The 16,608-nt window shown below is 42.0% G+C and overlaps 1 protein-coding gene across 12 annotated transcripts in view; it reads left to right on the top strand.

Moving 5' to 3' along the window:
• The first annotated feature begins 11,970 nt into the window (after positions 1 to 11,970).
• The window catches only part of LOC111139754 (caprin family member 2), a 48,105-nt gene continuing 43,467 nt past the window's right edge, over positions 11,971 to 16,608 (top strand). For 5 of the 12 annotated variants that reach the window (XM_022492113.1, XM_022492114.1, XM_022492112.1 and 2 more), the window contains exons 1-2: positions 12,128 to 13,437; positions 15,608 to 15,670. In XM_022492113.1, coding sequence (XP_022347821.1) covers positions 13,186 to 13,437; positions 15,608 to 15,670 — 315 coding nt within the window. In that variant the 5' untranslated portion in view covers positions 12,128 to 13,185. The other 7 variants (XM_022492122.1, XM_022492119.1, XM_022492121.1 and 4 more) reach the window with 5 other exon arrangements.

Genomic DNA, 16,608 nt, shown 5'->3' with positions numbered 1-16,608 from the left:
AACCTTAACAATATCCTGATTACAAGGCATCACTGGCAAATGGGAGAAAACTTGTCTCAGGGGATAAGGGCATCCCCATGTGCATCATCCAATCTAATCATAAATAAAGCGGGGCCATCCACTATCTCCATGGGGTTCACTTGGGCTTTTAAAGAGCGATTTTGTCATCCCAGCTACATAGAATTGGTCAAGGTGATAGCTGAGTTATACAATTGTTGGGGAATCTACCCCATTTCCCAGTTGTTCAAGTAATCATATGCCATGGAGTCCTATTGTCCCCACAGAATGACAGGCAAGGAGATCGTCTATACATGAGCTATTGTGGCAGTGTCTCTCAAGTTTACCTCAAGTTATCTAGATTAGGCAACATTCAAAGACAATCACAACTAGAATTTAACATCCACAAAGGCATGTTATTGCAACATAATTTTTCTCTCTATAATAACCCTCATTTCTGGGGCACCTGGATGGCTCAGTCGTTAAGCGTCTGCCTTTGGCTCAGGTCATGATCTCAGGGTCCTGGGATCCAGCCCTGCATTGGGCTCTCTGCTCAGTGGGGAGTCTGCTTCTCCCTCTCCCTCTCCCACTCCCCCTGCTGTGTTCCCTCTCTTGCTGTCTCTCTGTTATATAAATAAATAAAATCTTTAAAAAAAAACAACAAACCCTCATTTCCAGAGATAGCCAAATAAGACTTAGTTGTTTGAAAAACAAGTCCAGTTTTAACAAGCAGTGTAATTATTTACATAAGCTCAGCAGGAATGATTGCTCATACAGATCTTTTAGATTCTGCTTTGCTGGAGCTTTTAAAGAATCTCTAGGTTGAACTTTAGTAGCCTCTCCAGGTCAGAAGCCAAGCCCAGTACTTGCCATCAGACATGCCTGCACTACCTGTAGATGTGGGTAGATTCCTCTTCCTGAGGTCCCCAGAGTATCCTGAGTTTCCTGTTCCTGCCAGGAGGTGACATTCTTTGCTCACCTGGTGAGGCTGCTGGGAATGCTGTAAGCCAGGTATCAGGCCAAATGTCCAAGGGCCTTAATGGCTCCACGTTTCATAAAGTCAACCTTAGTTCCTTAAAGCTGTCTGGTCATATCTGAGTCTATGCATGTCTCTCTCAAATATGACATTCCAGTCAAAGCCTTGGTAAAATAACCAATGTTTCTAATGGTGTCTTGTTACAAGGAGAAGAGATTCTTTTTGGACTGATGCAAATGACCATGATTGCCATGGAGGAAAGAATACTTACCGAGACCTTTTGAATTTCAGAGGGTTCAGGTACACAGAAAAGCCAATGCTTCACTATGCTTACAAATGAATACTATATCACATCTCTGTAAGTCATATCTTTTTTTTTTAAGATTTTATTTATTCATTTGACAGAGAAGTCACAAGTAGGTAGAGAGGCAGGCAGAGAGAGAGGAGGAAGCATCGAATGGAGGGACTCCAAGTTCAGGCAGATGTGAAAGACGGGGAGCTCTGCAGAAAGCAGGGAGACTAAGTCGGAATCAGTCCCTTGCAAAGTAAGGTTCTCAAGCCTCTTCCCCTAACTAACTTCACTCCCTTGCCAAGTTCAGGAAGTCTACCACTTCCCCCCACACAGATTTTCTTGTTAGGTCTTGGTGCCTCACTCTGAACTATGGAATACGTAAGAATTAGAAGACATTTGAGGAAAGTCTCCAGCATGAAAATGCAGAGACAAAAACAAACAGAAAAGAATTTGGAGGAAACCAAGATAGTAGATGAATCAAAAAAGTTAAGACCTATGAGTTATGGTCTCAGTGATGAAGCTTTTGCATTTAGGAAGAAAGAATGAAATGCTTTTTAATAGCCATATTTTTTTCCCAAGATTTTATTTATTTATTTGACAGAGATCACAAGTAGGCAGAGAGGCAGGCAGAGAGAAAGGAGGAAGCAGGCTCCCTGCTGAACAGAGAGTCCGATGTGGGGCTCCATCCCAGGACCCTGGGATCATGACCTGAGCCGAAGGCAGAGGCTTTAACCCACTGAGTCACCCAGGTGCCCCTAATAGCCATATTTAAAAGAATAAAATGATCTCTTGAAAATAAAAAAATGATAGAAATAAAAAAATCAACGGATAGAGATTAAAAAGAAAATCACTAAATGTCACATACTCTTGTATGACTTTGGGGATGTTATTCAACCTTCCTGTGTCTTTCTGTTTTTTTGAAAGATTTTATTTAATTTTTTTTTTTTAAGATTTTTATTTATTTATTTGTCAGAGACAGAGGGAGAGAGAGTGAGCGAGCACAGGCAGACAGAGAGGCAGGCAGAGGCAGAGGGAGAAGCAGGCTCCCTGCCGAGCAAGGAGCCCGATGTGGGACTCGATCCCAGGACGCCGGGATCATGACCCGAGCCGAAGGCAGCCGCTTAACCAATTGAGCCACCCAGGCGTCCCGAAAGATTTTATTTATTGATTTGACAGAGAAAGACACAGAGAGAGGGAACACAAGTGGGGGGATGGGATAGGCTGGGGAGAAGTAGGCTTCCTGCTGAGCAGGGAGCTAGATGCAGGGCTTGATGTGGGGCTTGGCAGGGCTCGGGCTCCATCCCAGGGACGCTGGAATCATGACCTGAGCAGAAGGCAGATGCTTAACTACTGACCGACCTACTGGGGCGCCCCCATAACCTCCCTGTGTCTTAACTTCCTTTTCTGTAAACAAGGGTAACTAACTCATAGTGTTTCCGTGAGTATTAAATTACATGAAATGAGCACGTAGTTATTATTATATTATTTTTTTCACTTGCTATTTTATCCTATTATCGCAGGTCAGATACCAGTTTGTTGTTCAGTCTTAGCATGTAAATAAGCTTATTTGAATAATTGCTACTTTTTAACTCATTGGTTTCTTAGAAAAATTAGTCTTTAAAAACAACATGGAAAGCATGTTATTTATCCAAAAGTACTTTTAAAACTAAAGCAGTGGTAATTATTTCTAAGAAAAAGAGGACAATGGGAAATTCAAGAAGCCTATTTTTTTTAAAGAAATAAAAAATTCTAATATAGTTCTGATCAATGTGCTTGGTTCTTTTCATCTCCTTCATTGACGAACCTGGCGGCCAGGACTGCTTTGGTTTCTCTGCCTCCTCTTTGTGATGAACAAGGTATACAAGTGTCTGATGTACCAAACTTTAAACTTCATATTATCCTTATTATTATTATTATTATTTTATCTCTTTTTTAAAAGATTTTATTTATTTATTAGACAGAGAGAGACACAGTGAGAGAGGGAACACAAGCAAGGGGAGCGAGAGAGGGAGATGCAGGCTTCCGGCCAAGCATTTGTGTCTTGATTTTTGTGTGGAGATAGGTTTTCATTTCTTGTGGTGTATAGCTAGGAGTATATACTTGGCATTGCTGGGTCATATGGAGACTGCATGTTTAACTAAGGAACTGCGCACTGTTGTCCAAGCTGGCGACACCATTTATACTCTCCCCAGCAGTGTGTGAGTTCCAACCAATGGATGCACGTCCTTGTCAACATTTGTTGTTATCTCTCATTTTGACTGGGGCCATCCTAGTAGGTGTGAAGTGACATCTCATTGTGTTTCGATTGGAATTTCTTTGATGAACAGTGATGTTAAGCATCTTTTTAATGTATTTATTGGCTATTTGTATATCTTTAGAGAAATGCTTTTATGATTTTATTTATTTCACAGAGAGAGGGAGACAGCGAGAGAGGGAACACAGGGGGAGTGGGAGAGGGAGAAGCAGGCTTCCTGCCGAGCAAGGAGCCCAATGGGGGACTCAATGCCAGGACCCTGGGATGATGATCTGAGTTGAAGGTAGATGCTTAACCGACTGAGCCAAGAAATGTATAAAGAATCCCAAGTTCTTTATACATTCTTATATAAAATATGTAAGGGGCACCTGGGTGGCTCAGTTGGTTAAGCGTCCAGATCTTGATCTCACGGTCATGAGTTCAAACCCCATATTGGGCTTCAGGCTGGGTGTGGAAACTACTTAAAAAGATTAAAAAAAAAAATATATATATATATATATATATATAAAATACAATATATATTATTGATACCAGTACCTTATCAGATAGGTGATTTGCAAAATTTTTCCAGTTCTGTGGATTGTCTTCTCTCTCTCTCCTTTTTTTTTTTTTTTTTTTGTGGGCAGCAAAGCAAAGCTTATTGAGCGAGAGCAAAGTGATAGTACAAAGCTCCCAAGGAGGGAGAGGACCTGGAGAGTTTGCCAGCAGTGTCTACCTCTACGGGTTTTTATGGGCTTGTTGACAGGCTGTTTTAATCTGATTAACCCTCCCTGTGTCTGTCATCCAATCAGGTTTTTGTCATCTATCTATCATGTAAGAAAGGGTGGAGGGCTCCTTCCCGGGTGGTGCAAAATCCTTTCAAGGGTGGTTTCCTCTTGGGGGGGTGGGGAAGGCTTGTCTGCCTTCCAGTTATTTTTCATCATTCCCCTTTCTAAAGAGGTAACCCTAACTGCTGTTAGGGAAAAAGGGCGACAGCCAATGGTAGCTGGTCAGGGGCTTTGGATGGCGTGGCAGTCAGGGTTCCTCTTGTTCAATATATCAAGGGGTCCCCTGTAGATGTCTAATCTGGTCCATGTGAGGTCCATCTGAACCACCACCATTTGGAGTTTGATGACCTTTACTGGTTAGTTGTCCTTAACGATGACCGATACCCTGGACGAGTCCCCAAAACATTGCAGGATATTTTTTCTCCGTTCATGCCCATGGTTCTTGATCATGCCACTTCGAAGAATGAAGACAGAGACCGACACAGTGGTGGGCAGCAAAGCAAGGTTTATTGAACAATAGCAAAGTGATAGTGCAAATCTCCCAAGGCGGAAGGGGATCTGAAGGGGTTGCCCCATTTTCTTTTTTTTATACAGTTCTATACTCACATTTATCTAATACAATGGAAATACAAAGGAAAAAGCCTTAACATGTCTCAATAAAAAAGGCACAGAGCTTGCTTTTTCCCAACCTTTTCAGCCTCTCATACTTTACTCTAAAAACTGTTTTCCAGTAACATTTATGTATCACAGTGTTTCCATATCAAAACTGATGGCAAGTTACATGTCTCAAGGGAACTTTTTTCTTTTCATTTTCTTGACTGTATTCTTTGAAGTACAGAATGTTTTCAATTTTGATGAAGTCCAATTTATCTATTTGTAATTCTACTGCTGTGCTCTTGGTTGATGTGGTTATGGAATATAGGTGAAGTTCGATGGGGTGGAGTCCAGAGCGGAGCTCCAAGAAAGAATTCTTTGGTGCAAAATGATGGTTTTATTAAAGCAGCGGGGCAGAGGGCCTGTAGGCAGAAAGAGTGGAGGCCCCTGGGTTTTGAGGAGCGGCTGATTATATGATTATATCCTCAGGAGTTGGGGAAGTAAGGAAAAGGGAGGTTTCAAAAGAACTTTGATATGCTGAAGATGATCAATCTACAAGATGCCTACAAGACACCAGAGGCCTAGCCATTGTCAAGTTCTGGTTGTTTTTCCCTCTAGCAAGGTATTAACATTAAGATAGTTGGGAGATCCCTGGAAGAATGTCACACGTGTCCCACCCAGGAGTGAGGGGTCGGGGGACGTTGCAGGGTGTCATCTTGTGCCTCATCTTCTGCTAGCCTTCTGCTCCCTCATCACTGGCATCACATCTATTGCTTATAAAAATGAGTAATTTATGTGAGTTCTGGGGTAACAAAGTGATGGTGAATAAGAAGTATTTTTCAAATAGCAAGAAAGTTGTATTTTTTTTATTTTTTACTTAAAAAAAAAAGATTTTATTTATTTATTTGAGAGAGAGAGCATGAGAGGGGAGAAGGTCAGAGGGAGAAGCAGACTCCCTGCAAAGCTGGGAGCCCAATGTGGGACTCGATCCCAGAACTTTAGGATCATGACCTGAGCCGAATGCAGTGGCCCAACCAACTGAGCCACCCAGGCACCCCTATTTTTTACTTTTTAAAAAGACTTTATTTATTCACAAGAGGGAGAGAGAGAGAGAGAGAGAGAGAGCGCGCGCAAGCAGGGGTAGAGGCAGTCAGAAGGAGAAGCAGGCTCCCTGCTGAGCAAGGAGCCTGATGCAGGACTGGATCCCAGGACCCTGGGACCATGACCTGAGCTGAAGGTAGCCGCTTAACCAACTGAGCCACCCAGGCAATCCAAGTTGTACTCTTTTAGGATAACTGTTTCTTATTTCATTTAGGATTCTTGCCCTTTTATGAGAGAAAGAATTATGTGGATTACCATTTACTCAAATATTTACTATCATATATTATTATTGTGGCTCCCATTTGGATGATGAACATTTCTATTAAATAATGAGCTATCACCTAAAAGCCTATTTTTATAATTTCTAATTTGTTCACAGGAAAGTAAAAAGAAGAGAATTAAAATATTATGAAATTCTATCTCCTAAAGCTAACTCAGAGTTAAAATTTGTGGGGCACCTGCCAGTTTCAGTAGATAGAGCATGCGACTCTTGATCTCGGTCTTTCAAAAAATTTTTTTTTATTATTTTAATTTTTTAAAAAGATTTTATTTATTTATTTGACAGAAATCATAAGTAGGCAGAGGCAGGCAGAGAGAGAGAGAGAGAGAGAGAGAGAGAGGCAGGCTCCCTGCCGAGCCGAGAGCCTGATGTGGGGCTTGATCCCAGGACCCTGGGATCATGACCTGAGCTGAAGGCAGAGGCTTTAACCCACTGAGCCACCCAGGCACCCCTATTTTTATTTTTTTTTTAAAATATTTTATTTGTTTATTTGACAGAGAGATACAGAATACAAGCAGGGGGAGGGGCAGAAGGAGAAGCAGGCTCCCTGCCTAGGACTTGATCCCAGGACCCTGGGATCATGACCTGAGCCAAAGGCAGAGGTTTAAGGACTGAGCCACCCAGGCACCCTTTTAAAAATTTTTTTGAAAGATTTTTATTTATTTGAGAGAGGGAGGGAGGGAGAGGGAGAAAGCACCAGCAGGGGGAGCAGCAGAGGGAGAAGTAGGTTCTCCCTTGAGCAGGAAACTCAACTCAGGGCTGGATTCCAGGCTCCATCCCAGGACCCCGGAATCACAACTGGGGCCGAAAGCAAACGCTCAACCTACTGAGCCACCCAAGTGACTCTGATCTTCGGGTCTTGAGTTCAAGCCCCACGTTGGGTGTAGAGCTTACATTAAAAAGTAAAAAGATAAAATTTGTTTTAATAGAAAAGTAGTGACTATATTTTAAGTGAAAATAGAATTTCTATATGTTTAGTTCGTTTCCATTTTGTAAATAAAATTATACAGGTATTTGCTTGGAAATAAATCTGGAAGATAAGCAAAAATTAATAGTGGTTACCTTTGGAGAGAAATTTTTGTCCCATTTGATATCTAGAATAAACATGCTATAAACAACAGGAAAATATCTTCTAGCTTTTTCTATGCATATTTAAAAATTAAGCATTTTACAAAATCACAATTGTACTTTTTTTTTTTTTTTTAAAATTTTTTTTTTTTTTGATAGAGAGAGAGAGAGAATGCACAAGCAGGGGGAGTAGCAGGCAGAGGGAGAGGCAGGGTCCTCGATGAGCAAGGAGCCCAGTGCAGGACTTGATCCTAGGACCCTGGGACCATGACCTGAGCTGAAGGCAGACACCTGACTGAGCCGCCCAAGGGTCCCTGTACTAAATAACATTTTATGTCATGTTATTATCCTGCCTTTTTAAAAAAAAACTTCACATAATACCATGTTGTTGAATATTCTTTAAAAAGGTTATTTGTATTGCTGGAATTATAATTCATACATCAGAGTCATCTTATTTAGCTATTACTCCATCACTGAATGCCTAGGTTATCATTTTTCATCACTAAAAAAATGCTATAATTAACATTTTAATAAATAAACTATTGGCTACCTCTCTGCTTATTTCCATAAGTGAGGTTCCTAAAATAAGGACTATGGGGTCAAAAGAGAAGACTGTTTTAGTTAAGTCTTACTGACTGAATTCCTTTGAAGAAGTAGTAATACTGAATTGTTTATTCCTTTCAGCTTCAATTCTGCCAGTGTATTTAATTGCCTACTTCTGTATTTTCTATGGAAGTAGCAAGGAAAAAGGGTGAAAAACTTGGGATGCCCATTGCACTAGTAGGCAGAGACCTAGATTCTTTAGGTCCTGGAAAACTCCCAGAAGTCCAGAAGCTTTATTGGTCTTATCTTCAAGATAAGGGAGGGATTTCACAGTCCTAAAATTCTCTAGCTCTCCTCAGGCTACCAGGAGAAATGTGGGGCTCTGCACTGTCAGAAAAGCAGCAAATGAAGATACCCCAGTGAAGGGTATGTTTTCATGGTCCCTTACGAAGAGATACGGTTTTTTCTTTTTTTAAAAAAAGATTTTTTATTTTTAAGTAATCTCTATACCCAACGTGAGGCTTAAACCCACAACCCCAAGATCAAGTCGCATGCTTCAAGGACTCAGCCAGCCAGCCCTCCCCAAGATATGTTTGTTCATAAGTTAAATAAAGTCTTTAAAAACACTGTTAAGCAGGTATTATTATGTCTGTCTTATAGCTCAAGGATCTGAGGCCCAGAGAATTTGAGTAACTTGCCCAAGATCACTCAAGTTAAGGGGTAGAGGTTGAAATGAAACCAGTTTTGTGTGGCTCCAAAGTCTGTGTTGTTGACACTTTACAATATTTGGAAGTTGGACAGAAATTATTTATTTATGAGACTGATATCATTGACTACACACACATTCCCAAGTTCTACACTGATCCTTTCTCTCCCAAGAATTTTTATTCATACGTATATATAAAGTTTATTTTTTTCATAATCTCCGCACTCAACGTGGGAATCAAACTCATGATCCCAGGATCAAGAGTTGCATGTTCCTCCAACTGTGCCAGCCAGGTGCCCCAAGAATTTTTATTTCAAAGGGCTTAAAAGGTGAAGCATTATTAGCACATTAATTCCAATACCAGAAAAACAGTATAAACTGAACCACTGGGAATGTGGTTTTATAATTTTATGAAAAAATAAGCCCACATGAATATTAACTTTAGAAGCTAAAGGAATTCTCTCAAAAATGCCTGAAACTATTATGGCAACTTTTTTTCTGCCTGAAGTCTATATTGGCCAGTCCTTTACTTTCCTGTTTCTCTCCTCAGATATTTGAAAAGACACCTTATGAAACTGAAAGCATGTGAAAGTGCAATATTTTAAACAGTTTTACTTGGTTAAATGTTTCCTGGGAATCTCTGTCTTTCCCAGCCTTCTTGTTATTTTTCTTGGTCTCTCTCTCTTTTTTTTTTTTTTTCCACATTAACACTTTGCAAAGCCTTGTAGAGCCACCTCGAGACGTGGATTTCTATCACCCATAACAAAAAAATTTTAAGATCATTTCTTGTATCTCCACTCATATGCTTCCAGCTTCAGCATCCTTTGGTGAATTAATCTTTCTAGTTTCAGTAACATGAAGCTACATTAATTTTAAGTGATTACAGGATAACCAGCCCTGCAGGAACCATACATTTGCCAGACAATGCATATTTAACCCCTTCACATTTTCAAGGGTTGTAAAATGCAGCTGTTTTTATAGAAATCAAACAAACCATCCATTATAAGTCTTTAGGTTTTATTGACTTGGTTGTTTTTGCTATTTATTCCTGCAGTGTTTTTTTTTTTTTTTTAAGATTTTATTTACTTATTTGATAGAGACACAGAGAGAGAGAACACAAGCAGTGGGAGTAGGAGAGGGAGGCTTCCCGCTGAACAGGGAGCTGGGACTCTATCCCAGGACGTTGGGATCATGACCCAAACCCAAGGCAGAGGCTTAACAACTGAGCCATTCAGGCACCTCATTCCTGCAGCTTTTACTGAATTCCCCACTCAGCTCCAAAGAGATCAGGGGCTACGCCTGTCTCACCATCAGATCCCTATCACCCAGCACATAGCAGATGCACAATAAATATTTGTCTCCCCCGGGGTTTATTGAGATGTAACATATAATGATAAATATTTGTTGAATGAATAAATGTTGTGTTCTTTCCCTATGGATTGGAAATGACACTTTAAAAAAATCGTATTTTAAGTGTAGTATTTCTTTGCTAAGCTTGGACATGACTTTTCACAAACACTGCCTCAGAGTTGGCAACACAAATCAAGGCGCTGTAGAAAACAGGGAATGGGGGAGAGAAAAACAGGGGATAAGTTTTTGCTTTGGGCATGTCGTTCTGAAATAAGCCAGATTCACTGGCTTAAAAGATTTTTCTCTAGCAGGAAAGCTTTTTTTTTCTGAATTACTTTTTTCTTTTTTTCTGAAGACATCACTGCAACATTATCTACTTCTACTGAGTTACAATCTCCTGCAAATGGTATGCTATGCTGTACCTTACTGGACTTGAAATTTAATTAGTTCTGTTTTTGCCTTCTTTCACAATTCATTTTCTGAATCCATTTTGGGAAATAAATCCATACAGATTTACTCCAAATTGTTCCATTTAATGGAATATTTAGGACATATGGCCGTATCTATATGATGCAAGAAATAGTTTTTCCCTGGTCAATTAGAAGACAAGTATATCATGATTAATATGACTGAAATACCATTCTTAGTTATTAGTTCAGGCTACAACAGTCATAACCTGTGCTGTAACTTTGTGCCTTCTCATTGATCCAAAAGTGTGTCCTTCACATCTTTTTTATAACCATGTCCAGTTTTTTGTTTCCTTTCATGTTCAGCAGCTTCTGTTCTCTCTAGTTACAGACAATGAAACAAATGGACAGTTTAATATTTGTTTTACCCTCAAGGTCACATATGGGATTCAGAGATTCAAAGCCAAAAATGCAACATTCAGGTACATTACTTCAGGAGGGAGTGAAGAGAACACAGATAGTAGTAAGTGGCAAAATACTGTATCAAGAAATGTTAAAAATCACAGTAATTTTTGTGTGGGCTTGGCTGACACTTTTTAAACTGGACCACTGTTTCCTTGATTATATTTTTGATGTTTCTCTCTTCTTTTCTTGCTGGTCTCAGAAGATTTTATCAGAGCCTCAGAGACAGGACCTAAATAAATTCTATGTGGTATAACAGAGGGACACAATTTGGGGCCCAGATGTTGCTGGGTGGTCCCCCCCCTTATTTGTTTGGTATGAGAAACGCCCGTGTATTTCCAGCTTTTCCGTTAACTTTATGCAACCTTACCAGGATTTTTATCAGTCTTTTCTCTGAGCGCCAAAAGATCCAAAGCAGCAAATGACATAGCCTAAATAAACATAATCTTATACCGAGGGCTGCGCGGAGTCTCACTCCGTTCTTACAGCAGTGCTCATTCGGGGCATTCTGCTCTCACAGGCTGAGTCCTTTCTGAAGAAACAGTGATTTTTTTCCCCCATTCTACTGCGAAGGACGGAATCTGGGAGGGCAAAGGCACGCCAGCATTTCAAGAATGCGCACCTAAACCCCCAGAGGCTCAAGCTCGTTTCACTGGCAATTCCAGGAAGGGCGCGCTGCCCTTTTCCGAAGATCGAAATCACCTGTGCAAGGTCGCACATCCACTAGTTACCGCATGCAATCAGCAAGGTCGGGCAGGGCTGCTGGGTTTACGGCCGCTTGGCTCTCGGCGACACACCGGGCCCACCGGGGCCCCCGCAATCTGCGCAATCGCGGGGAGAACGCGCCCTCTCGCGACCGAGTTCCCGCCGCAGCCGGGGCTAGAACAAACGCCCTCCCAGGCTGAGAGAAACCCCCGGCGGCGGCGGAGACTGGGGCACCGGAAGGAGGCGGTGCCCGGGCGGCCCGAGGATGCGCGTGCGGGCGGATGGGGGCGGGGCGCGCCTATATAAGCCCTGCGCGGCGGAAAGGGCGGGCCTGGGCGAGAGCGGCTGAGTCGGCGGAGCTCCAGGCGCCGCAGACGCAGCCAGCGAGGACAGGGAGGGGAGAGGGAGGAGGCGGGAGGAGGAGACGCAAGTGCGGGGTGGCGCCCGTCCACCTCCGCAGCTCTCCTGGCTCCCGCCGGCTTTCGAAGGCGGGCCCGGGCTGCGGCAGCGGCAGCGGCCTCGGCGGCCTGTGGAGGTGAAGCCGAGCTGCGGCGGCCTGGGTCGACTCGGCGTGGGGAGGCGGCACCCCCGCCCCCGCCCCCTCCCCGGCCAGGGTGGGCAGAGCTGGGTGACCGCGGCGGCGGTGAGGTGGAAGGGCGGCTCGGCATCCTCGGGGCGGGGCCGTCGAGGGCAGGTGGCCAGTGCGTTTTCTTCCAGGTCGACCTCCCCAGAGGCACCTGCAGAAGCGGCCCTAGCCTGGTTCCTTGGCGTCCGGAAGGCTGAGGGAAGGGCGGGGGTCGGTGCCCTCGGGGCGCTGAAGTGGCGCCCCGTAGAGGCGACTGTCACGCCGGCCCCTGCGGGGACTGAGGACCAGCGCAGGCCTGCATGGGGCCTGTTATGCCCTTGGTTTGGGGGTGCTCCGGAAGGGGATGCGCGGGGGTGGAGGGGGTGTGAGGACCACTGACCAGGGCGGTGTAAGGCTCTCGAGGAGGAGCCTTTATACTGGTGTGGTGTGAATGGTTATGGCTTAGTCTAAACGGAACGGAAAACCAACCCGGGGCTCTTGCAAGTAACTCGCTACAAATGTCCAGTGGTGACGGACTTGCCTTGTAGGCCCCAGAACAAGTGAAAGGAAGTTAGGGGTCTCGTTCAAGAAGCCACTCTTGAGTTAGTGAATGAGGCTTTAAAAGAATTGTGTGTTCGGTATGTTCTCTTAAATGGCGTTCTGATTGGGCTTGGGGCTAGTGGTGAGGAATAATGTAAAGAGATTTGAAAGGCTGCCTTAGGGTTCTAATAGGGAGAACTTATTTTTTGTGTGTCATCATTTGAGCATAGAAATTATTCAGGATGTGGATTGCCCTTACGAGAAAAGAGGAGCTCTGAAGCCATTGCTTGATTAGCAGTTCTCCATCTGTGGAAAGTTGAATTTCTGGAAACATCCTCTGTATCGTAGATTTTGCATACATAAAGGCGCTAGTGCTTGGCCTAATCGTCTGAAAAGTAGTGAAATGGAGACACAGTACCTAATGCATAACTGCGTTTTGAGCTCACTTCTGTGGAAAAGAATTTTGAGGGATTGGGTCTAGACTTCACAGGGAAGTTAAAGCTTCTGTGTATTTCTCTACTCTGAATTTACTTTTATATCTGACTTTTTTCCTCCTTTCTTCAGCTTCATCTGTTTCAATGGTGCAACTCTCTTCATCTCCTTTTGGTTACCAGTCACCTTCAGGCGGTTCAGAGGAGGGAAGAGAGGGGAATATGAAGTCAGCCAAGCCTCAAGTGAACCACAGTCAGCATGGGGAAAGCCAGCGGGCCATGAGCCCCTTGCAGTCTGCTCTCAGTTCTGCTGCCTCTCCTTCCCAAGCATATGAGACATATATTGATAATGGACTCATATGCCTTAAACACAAAATTAGAAACATCGAGAAAAAGAAGGTAACTTTCTCCACCTCCCATCCCCGTATATGTACCATCTTTAATAAGGGTCAGGGAACTGACGTTTTGCTTTCTGTCAGGGCTCATAGATACTCTTTCATAAAAGATGTAACTAAGCTTGGGATTTAGCTGGCTGAAAACATAAAAGCAGGTTAAATATTAGGTATATTAAACATTTTCTGTTTGACTTTTCAGCATAACTAAATACAGATATTCTTCATAGTAAAATTATGATGTATGCTGCTGTTGAAATACTTGAAGAGCTAGCAACTTGATGTCAGATTAATTCTTTGAGTGTAGTATTAATGTTTCTTTTCATAGATAAGTAATAGCCTGATTTTTTTTTTTTTTTTTTTTAGCTTGTTTTCCCTGTGACTTTCTGCAGCAGTTGATATTGCAGTATAGCTGCTGCAGTCTTTGGAAGCTTCAGCAATGATAGTGCCAGAAAATGTTTTAGCACTAGTTTTTGTGTTGCTAGGTGATCCTTCAAGATTGGTAGGTGAAACGTTGTAGAAAGCCTTATAAAGAGACTCATGGTAATCAGTCTACCGTTACAGCAAATGCTGATGTAAAGAATCCAACTCATTGCTTGTTTCCTGAGTCATGTAGCCTGTGAAACAGTACTGCACGTTGCTTTGTTGTGTCATGATTCTCTTTTGCTTATGAGAGTAAGGTGAGTGAGTGACTATCTGGACCTGGGAACTCTTACATATTTTTATTCTATGACCTAGTTCAACCTTAGGAAAGTTGCTTTAATGGGAGTATGAAGAGATTAAGTCTAGTTGACTGTTTCTGTTCCTTCCCCCACCCCGAGGTAGTGAAGATAGTGAAGAAGGCCAATTACTAATAGTTTCTCTGTAGCCCTAGCTCTCACCAGTTGTCTTTTGAATGCACGCAGTTACGCAGCTGATTGCAAGTGTGATAAGGTGAGCTTGCCTGGGTCAGCACAAATTCCCTGCCACCATGGGAAACTAGTCAAAGCAGGATCTATTCAAAGCAGGATGTGTTGATGGAGACTCATTAATGTCCTCCCCAGGCAGAGAAACTATGTGAATACTAATTCATACTCTCTAGCTTAACTATAGTACTTCTTATTAATTTTGAATACTTATCTAGTCAGTACTAATGCTTTCATTTCAAGCTTCTGGGAAAGTACTTTAAAGCTGTAAAGCCAGTATGGGAGGAGCCTAAATATTGCTTTTAGAATACCATAAGTGGGTCCTGTCATTATTATGGGACAATAATTGCCATTTGTGGTGTACTGAAATAATCAAATTTAATATGAAAAAGAGCTTTGAATTAAGGCTATTACAATGCTAGAGAAAATACCTTTTACATTTCTATACTCCATTAAGAAGTTTGCTATTGGAGGGGCGCCTGGGTGGTGGTGCAGTGGGTTAAAGCCTCTGCCTTGGGCTCAGGTCATGATCCCAGGGTCCTGGGATTGAGCCCTGCATTGGGCTCTCTGCTCAGTGGGGAGCCTGCTTCTCCCCCCCCCCCCCCCCCCCCCCCGTGATCTCTGTCTGTCAAATAAGTAAATAAAATCTTAAAAAAAAAAAAGTTTGCTATTAGACAAATGCCACATAATTCAACAAGTAACTAATACTTCAAGCATGAGGTTGGAGCAGAATTTCTCAGCCTAAATGCCATTGACATTTTGTGCCAGATAATTTTGTTGGTCGGGGGAGGGGCTATCCTCTGGATTGTAGGATGATTAGCAGCATCCCTGGCTTCTACCCACAAGGTGCCAGTAGCACTCTCCACCTCTTTTCCATCCTCCAAGTAGTGAGGACCAAAAATAATCTCTAGACATTTCTGTAGATCCCTGAGGGTTAAAATTGTCCCTGATTGAGCACCACTGGGTTAGGGGCATAGGATTGACTAGTTAAGTCCTCTGTGTTAAGTAGTCTGATTATAAATAAGGGCCATGAAGAGAAAAGAGTTTTATTATTGATTAACCTTTCTAATTTCAGATTAATGTTGATTGTGTGTAGTACATTTTCTGTGACGAACCTTACCTACAATTGCTGCTTGCCTTACATATAGTAAACTATATTCTTACAGATTAATAGCTTACTTCAAGAACTTTGTTTTCATAAGAAGCAGTCTGTTATTTCATTCTTCAGAGTTTTATATCAGACTATAATAGATACACGTTTCTCTTTTGTAGCTCAAACTGGAAGACTATAAGGATCGCCTGAAAAATGGGGAGCAACTTAATCCAGACCAGTTGGTAAGTGGTTTATGATCCTTCAGTCACACTTGCTAGTTTTGTTTTTTGTTTTTGTTTTTGTTTTTTTCTTAATAAAACTTTAAATGGGTTTGGTGAGACCAAATATTTGATAAGACCAGTGAAGAAAATCAACTGGATTTTTCAAAAGACTGTCTTTATGAGATCTTACAGACTTCTTTTGCACTAGCAGAATGGGGGTGTGGTACGAATGGGGGTGTGGGTTGTTAATTTAAGAGTGAAAATGTAGACCATCACTAAGAGTTAGCCTATGGATTTAAACTTTTGCTAGTGTGGACTGAAGGAGAAGTTGGAGGGAAGACTAATTTTCCACTGTTTACTGATTTATTCTAAAGCGGTCATCTTTCTGCTGTAAAATGTCAAAGAATATTTATTCTAGCTTGCATAGGTTTTCTCCTTTTGCTTCCCCTTAAGCCCTTTTGTGTTTTCTCCCTACTTTTCTAGATTGCTATGTCACCTCTCAGGAGGCATGTTTATCTGATATCTGGCCTTTTTCTTTTTTAAACCTTACTATAAAATATTTGCAACTTTTAAAAATATTGTTTATGGTATACCTGGTAACTGCAAGTTTATCTAATGTTATGAAAGTTTGTGCAATATGGAATTTTAAAAAAGTGCTTAATTGATGTTGCCTGGTCATATCTCTTGGCTAAGAAGGGACAAAATTATTTGATCTAGTTTGTAGATCTGTTGTCTTCATCTTTTTTAATTAAAATTTTTGGTTGTGTATCACGGATACTGTCATTGAAGGTCTTTTCCCTTGCCATCTTGACTCCTCTTCACTGGCCTAGAATTTTTGTAATGTAGTAAATTATAATTTCGCTGAGACACAGATTTGAATTGTGTGAGCTCTGAGAATGATGTGCTCACATAGCTGGTGAGAGGACTTAGCTGGACATCTAGCATTTCAACATAGCTTT

Source organism: Enhydra lutris, unplaced genomic scaffold, assembly GCF_002288905.1.
Source record: "Enhydra lutris kenyoni isolate GAN:26980312 unplaced genomic scaffold, ASM228890v2 scaffoldscaffold116, whole genome shotgun sequence".
Classification (NCBI taxonomy): domain Eukaryota; kingdom Metazoa; phylum Chordata; class Mammalia; order Carnivora; family Mustelidae; genus Enhydra; species Enhydra lutris.
The sequence above is the reverse complement of the archived record's forward strand: the minus strand, read 5'-3'. Positions and strand labels throughout refer to the sequence as shown.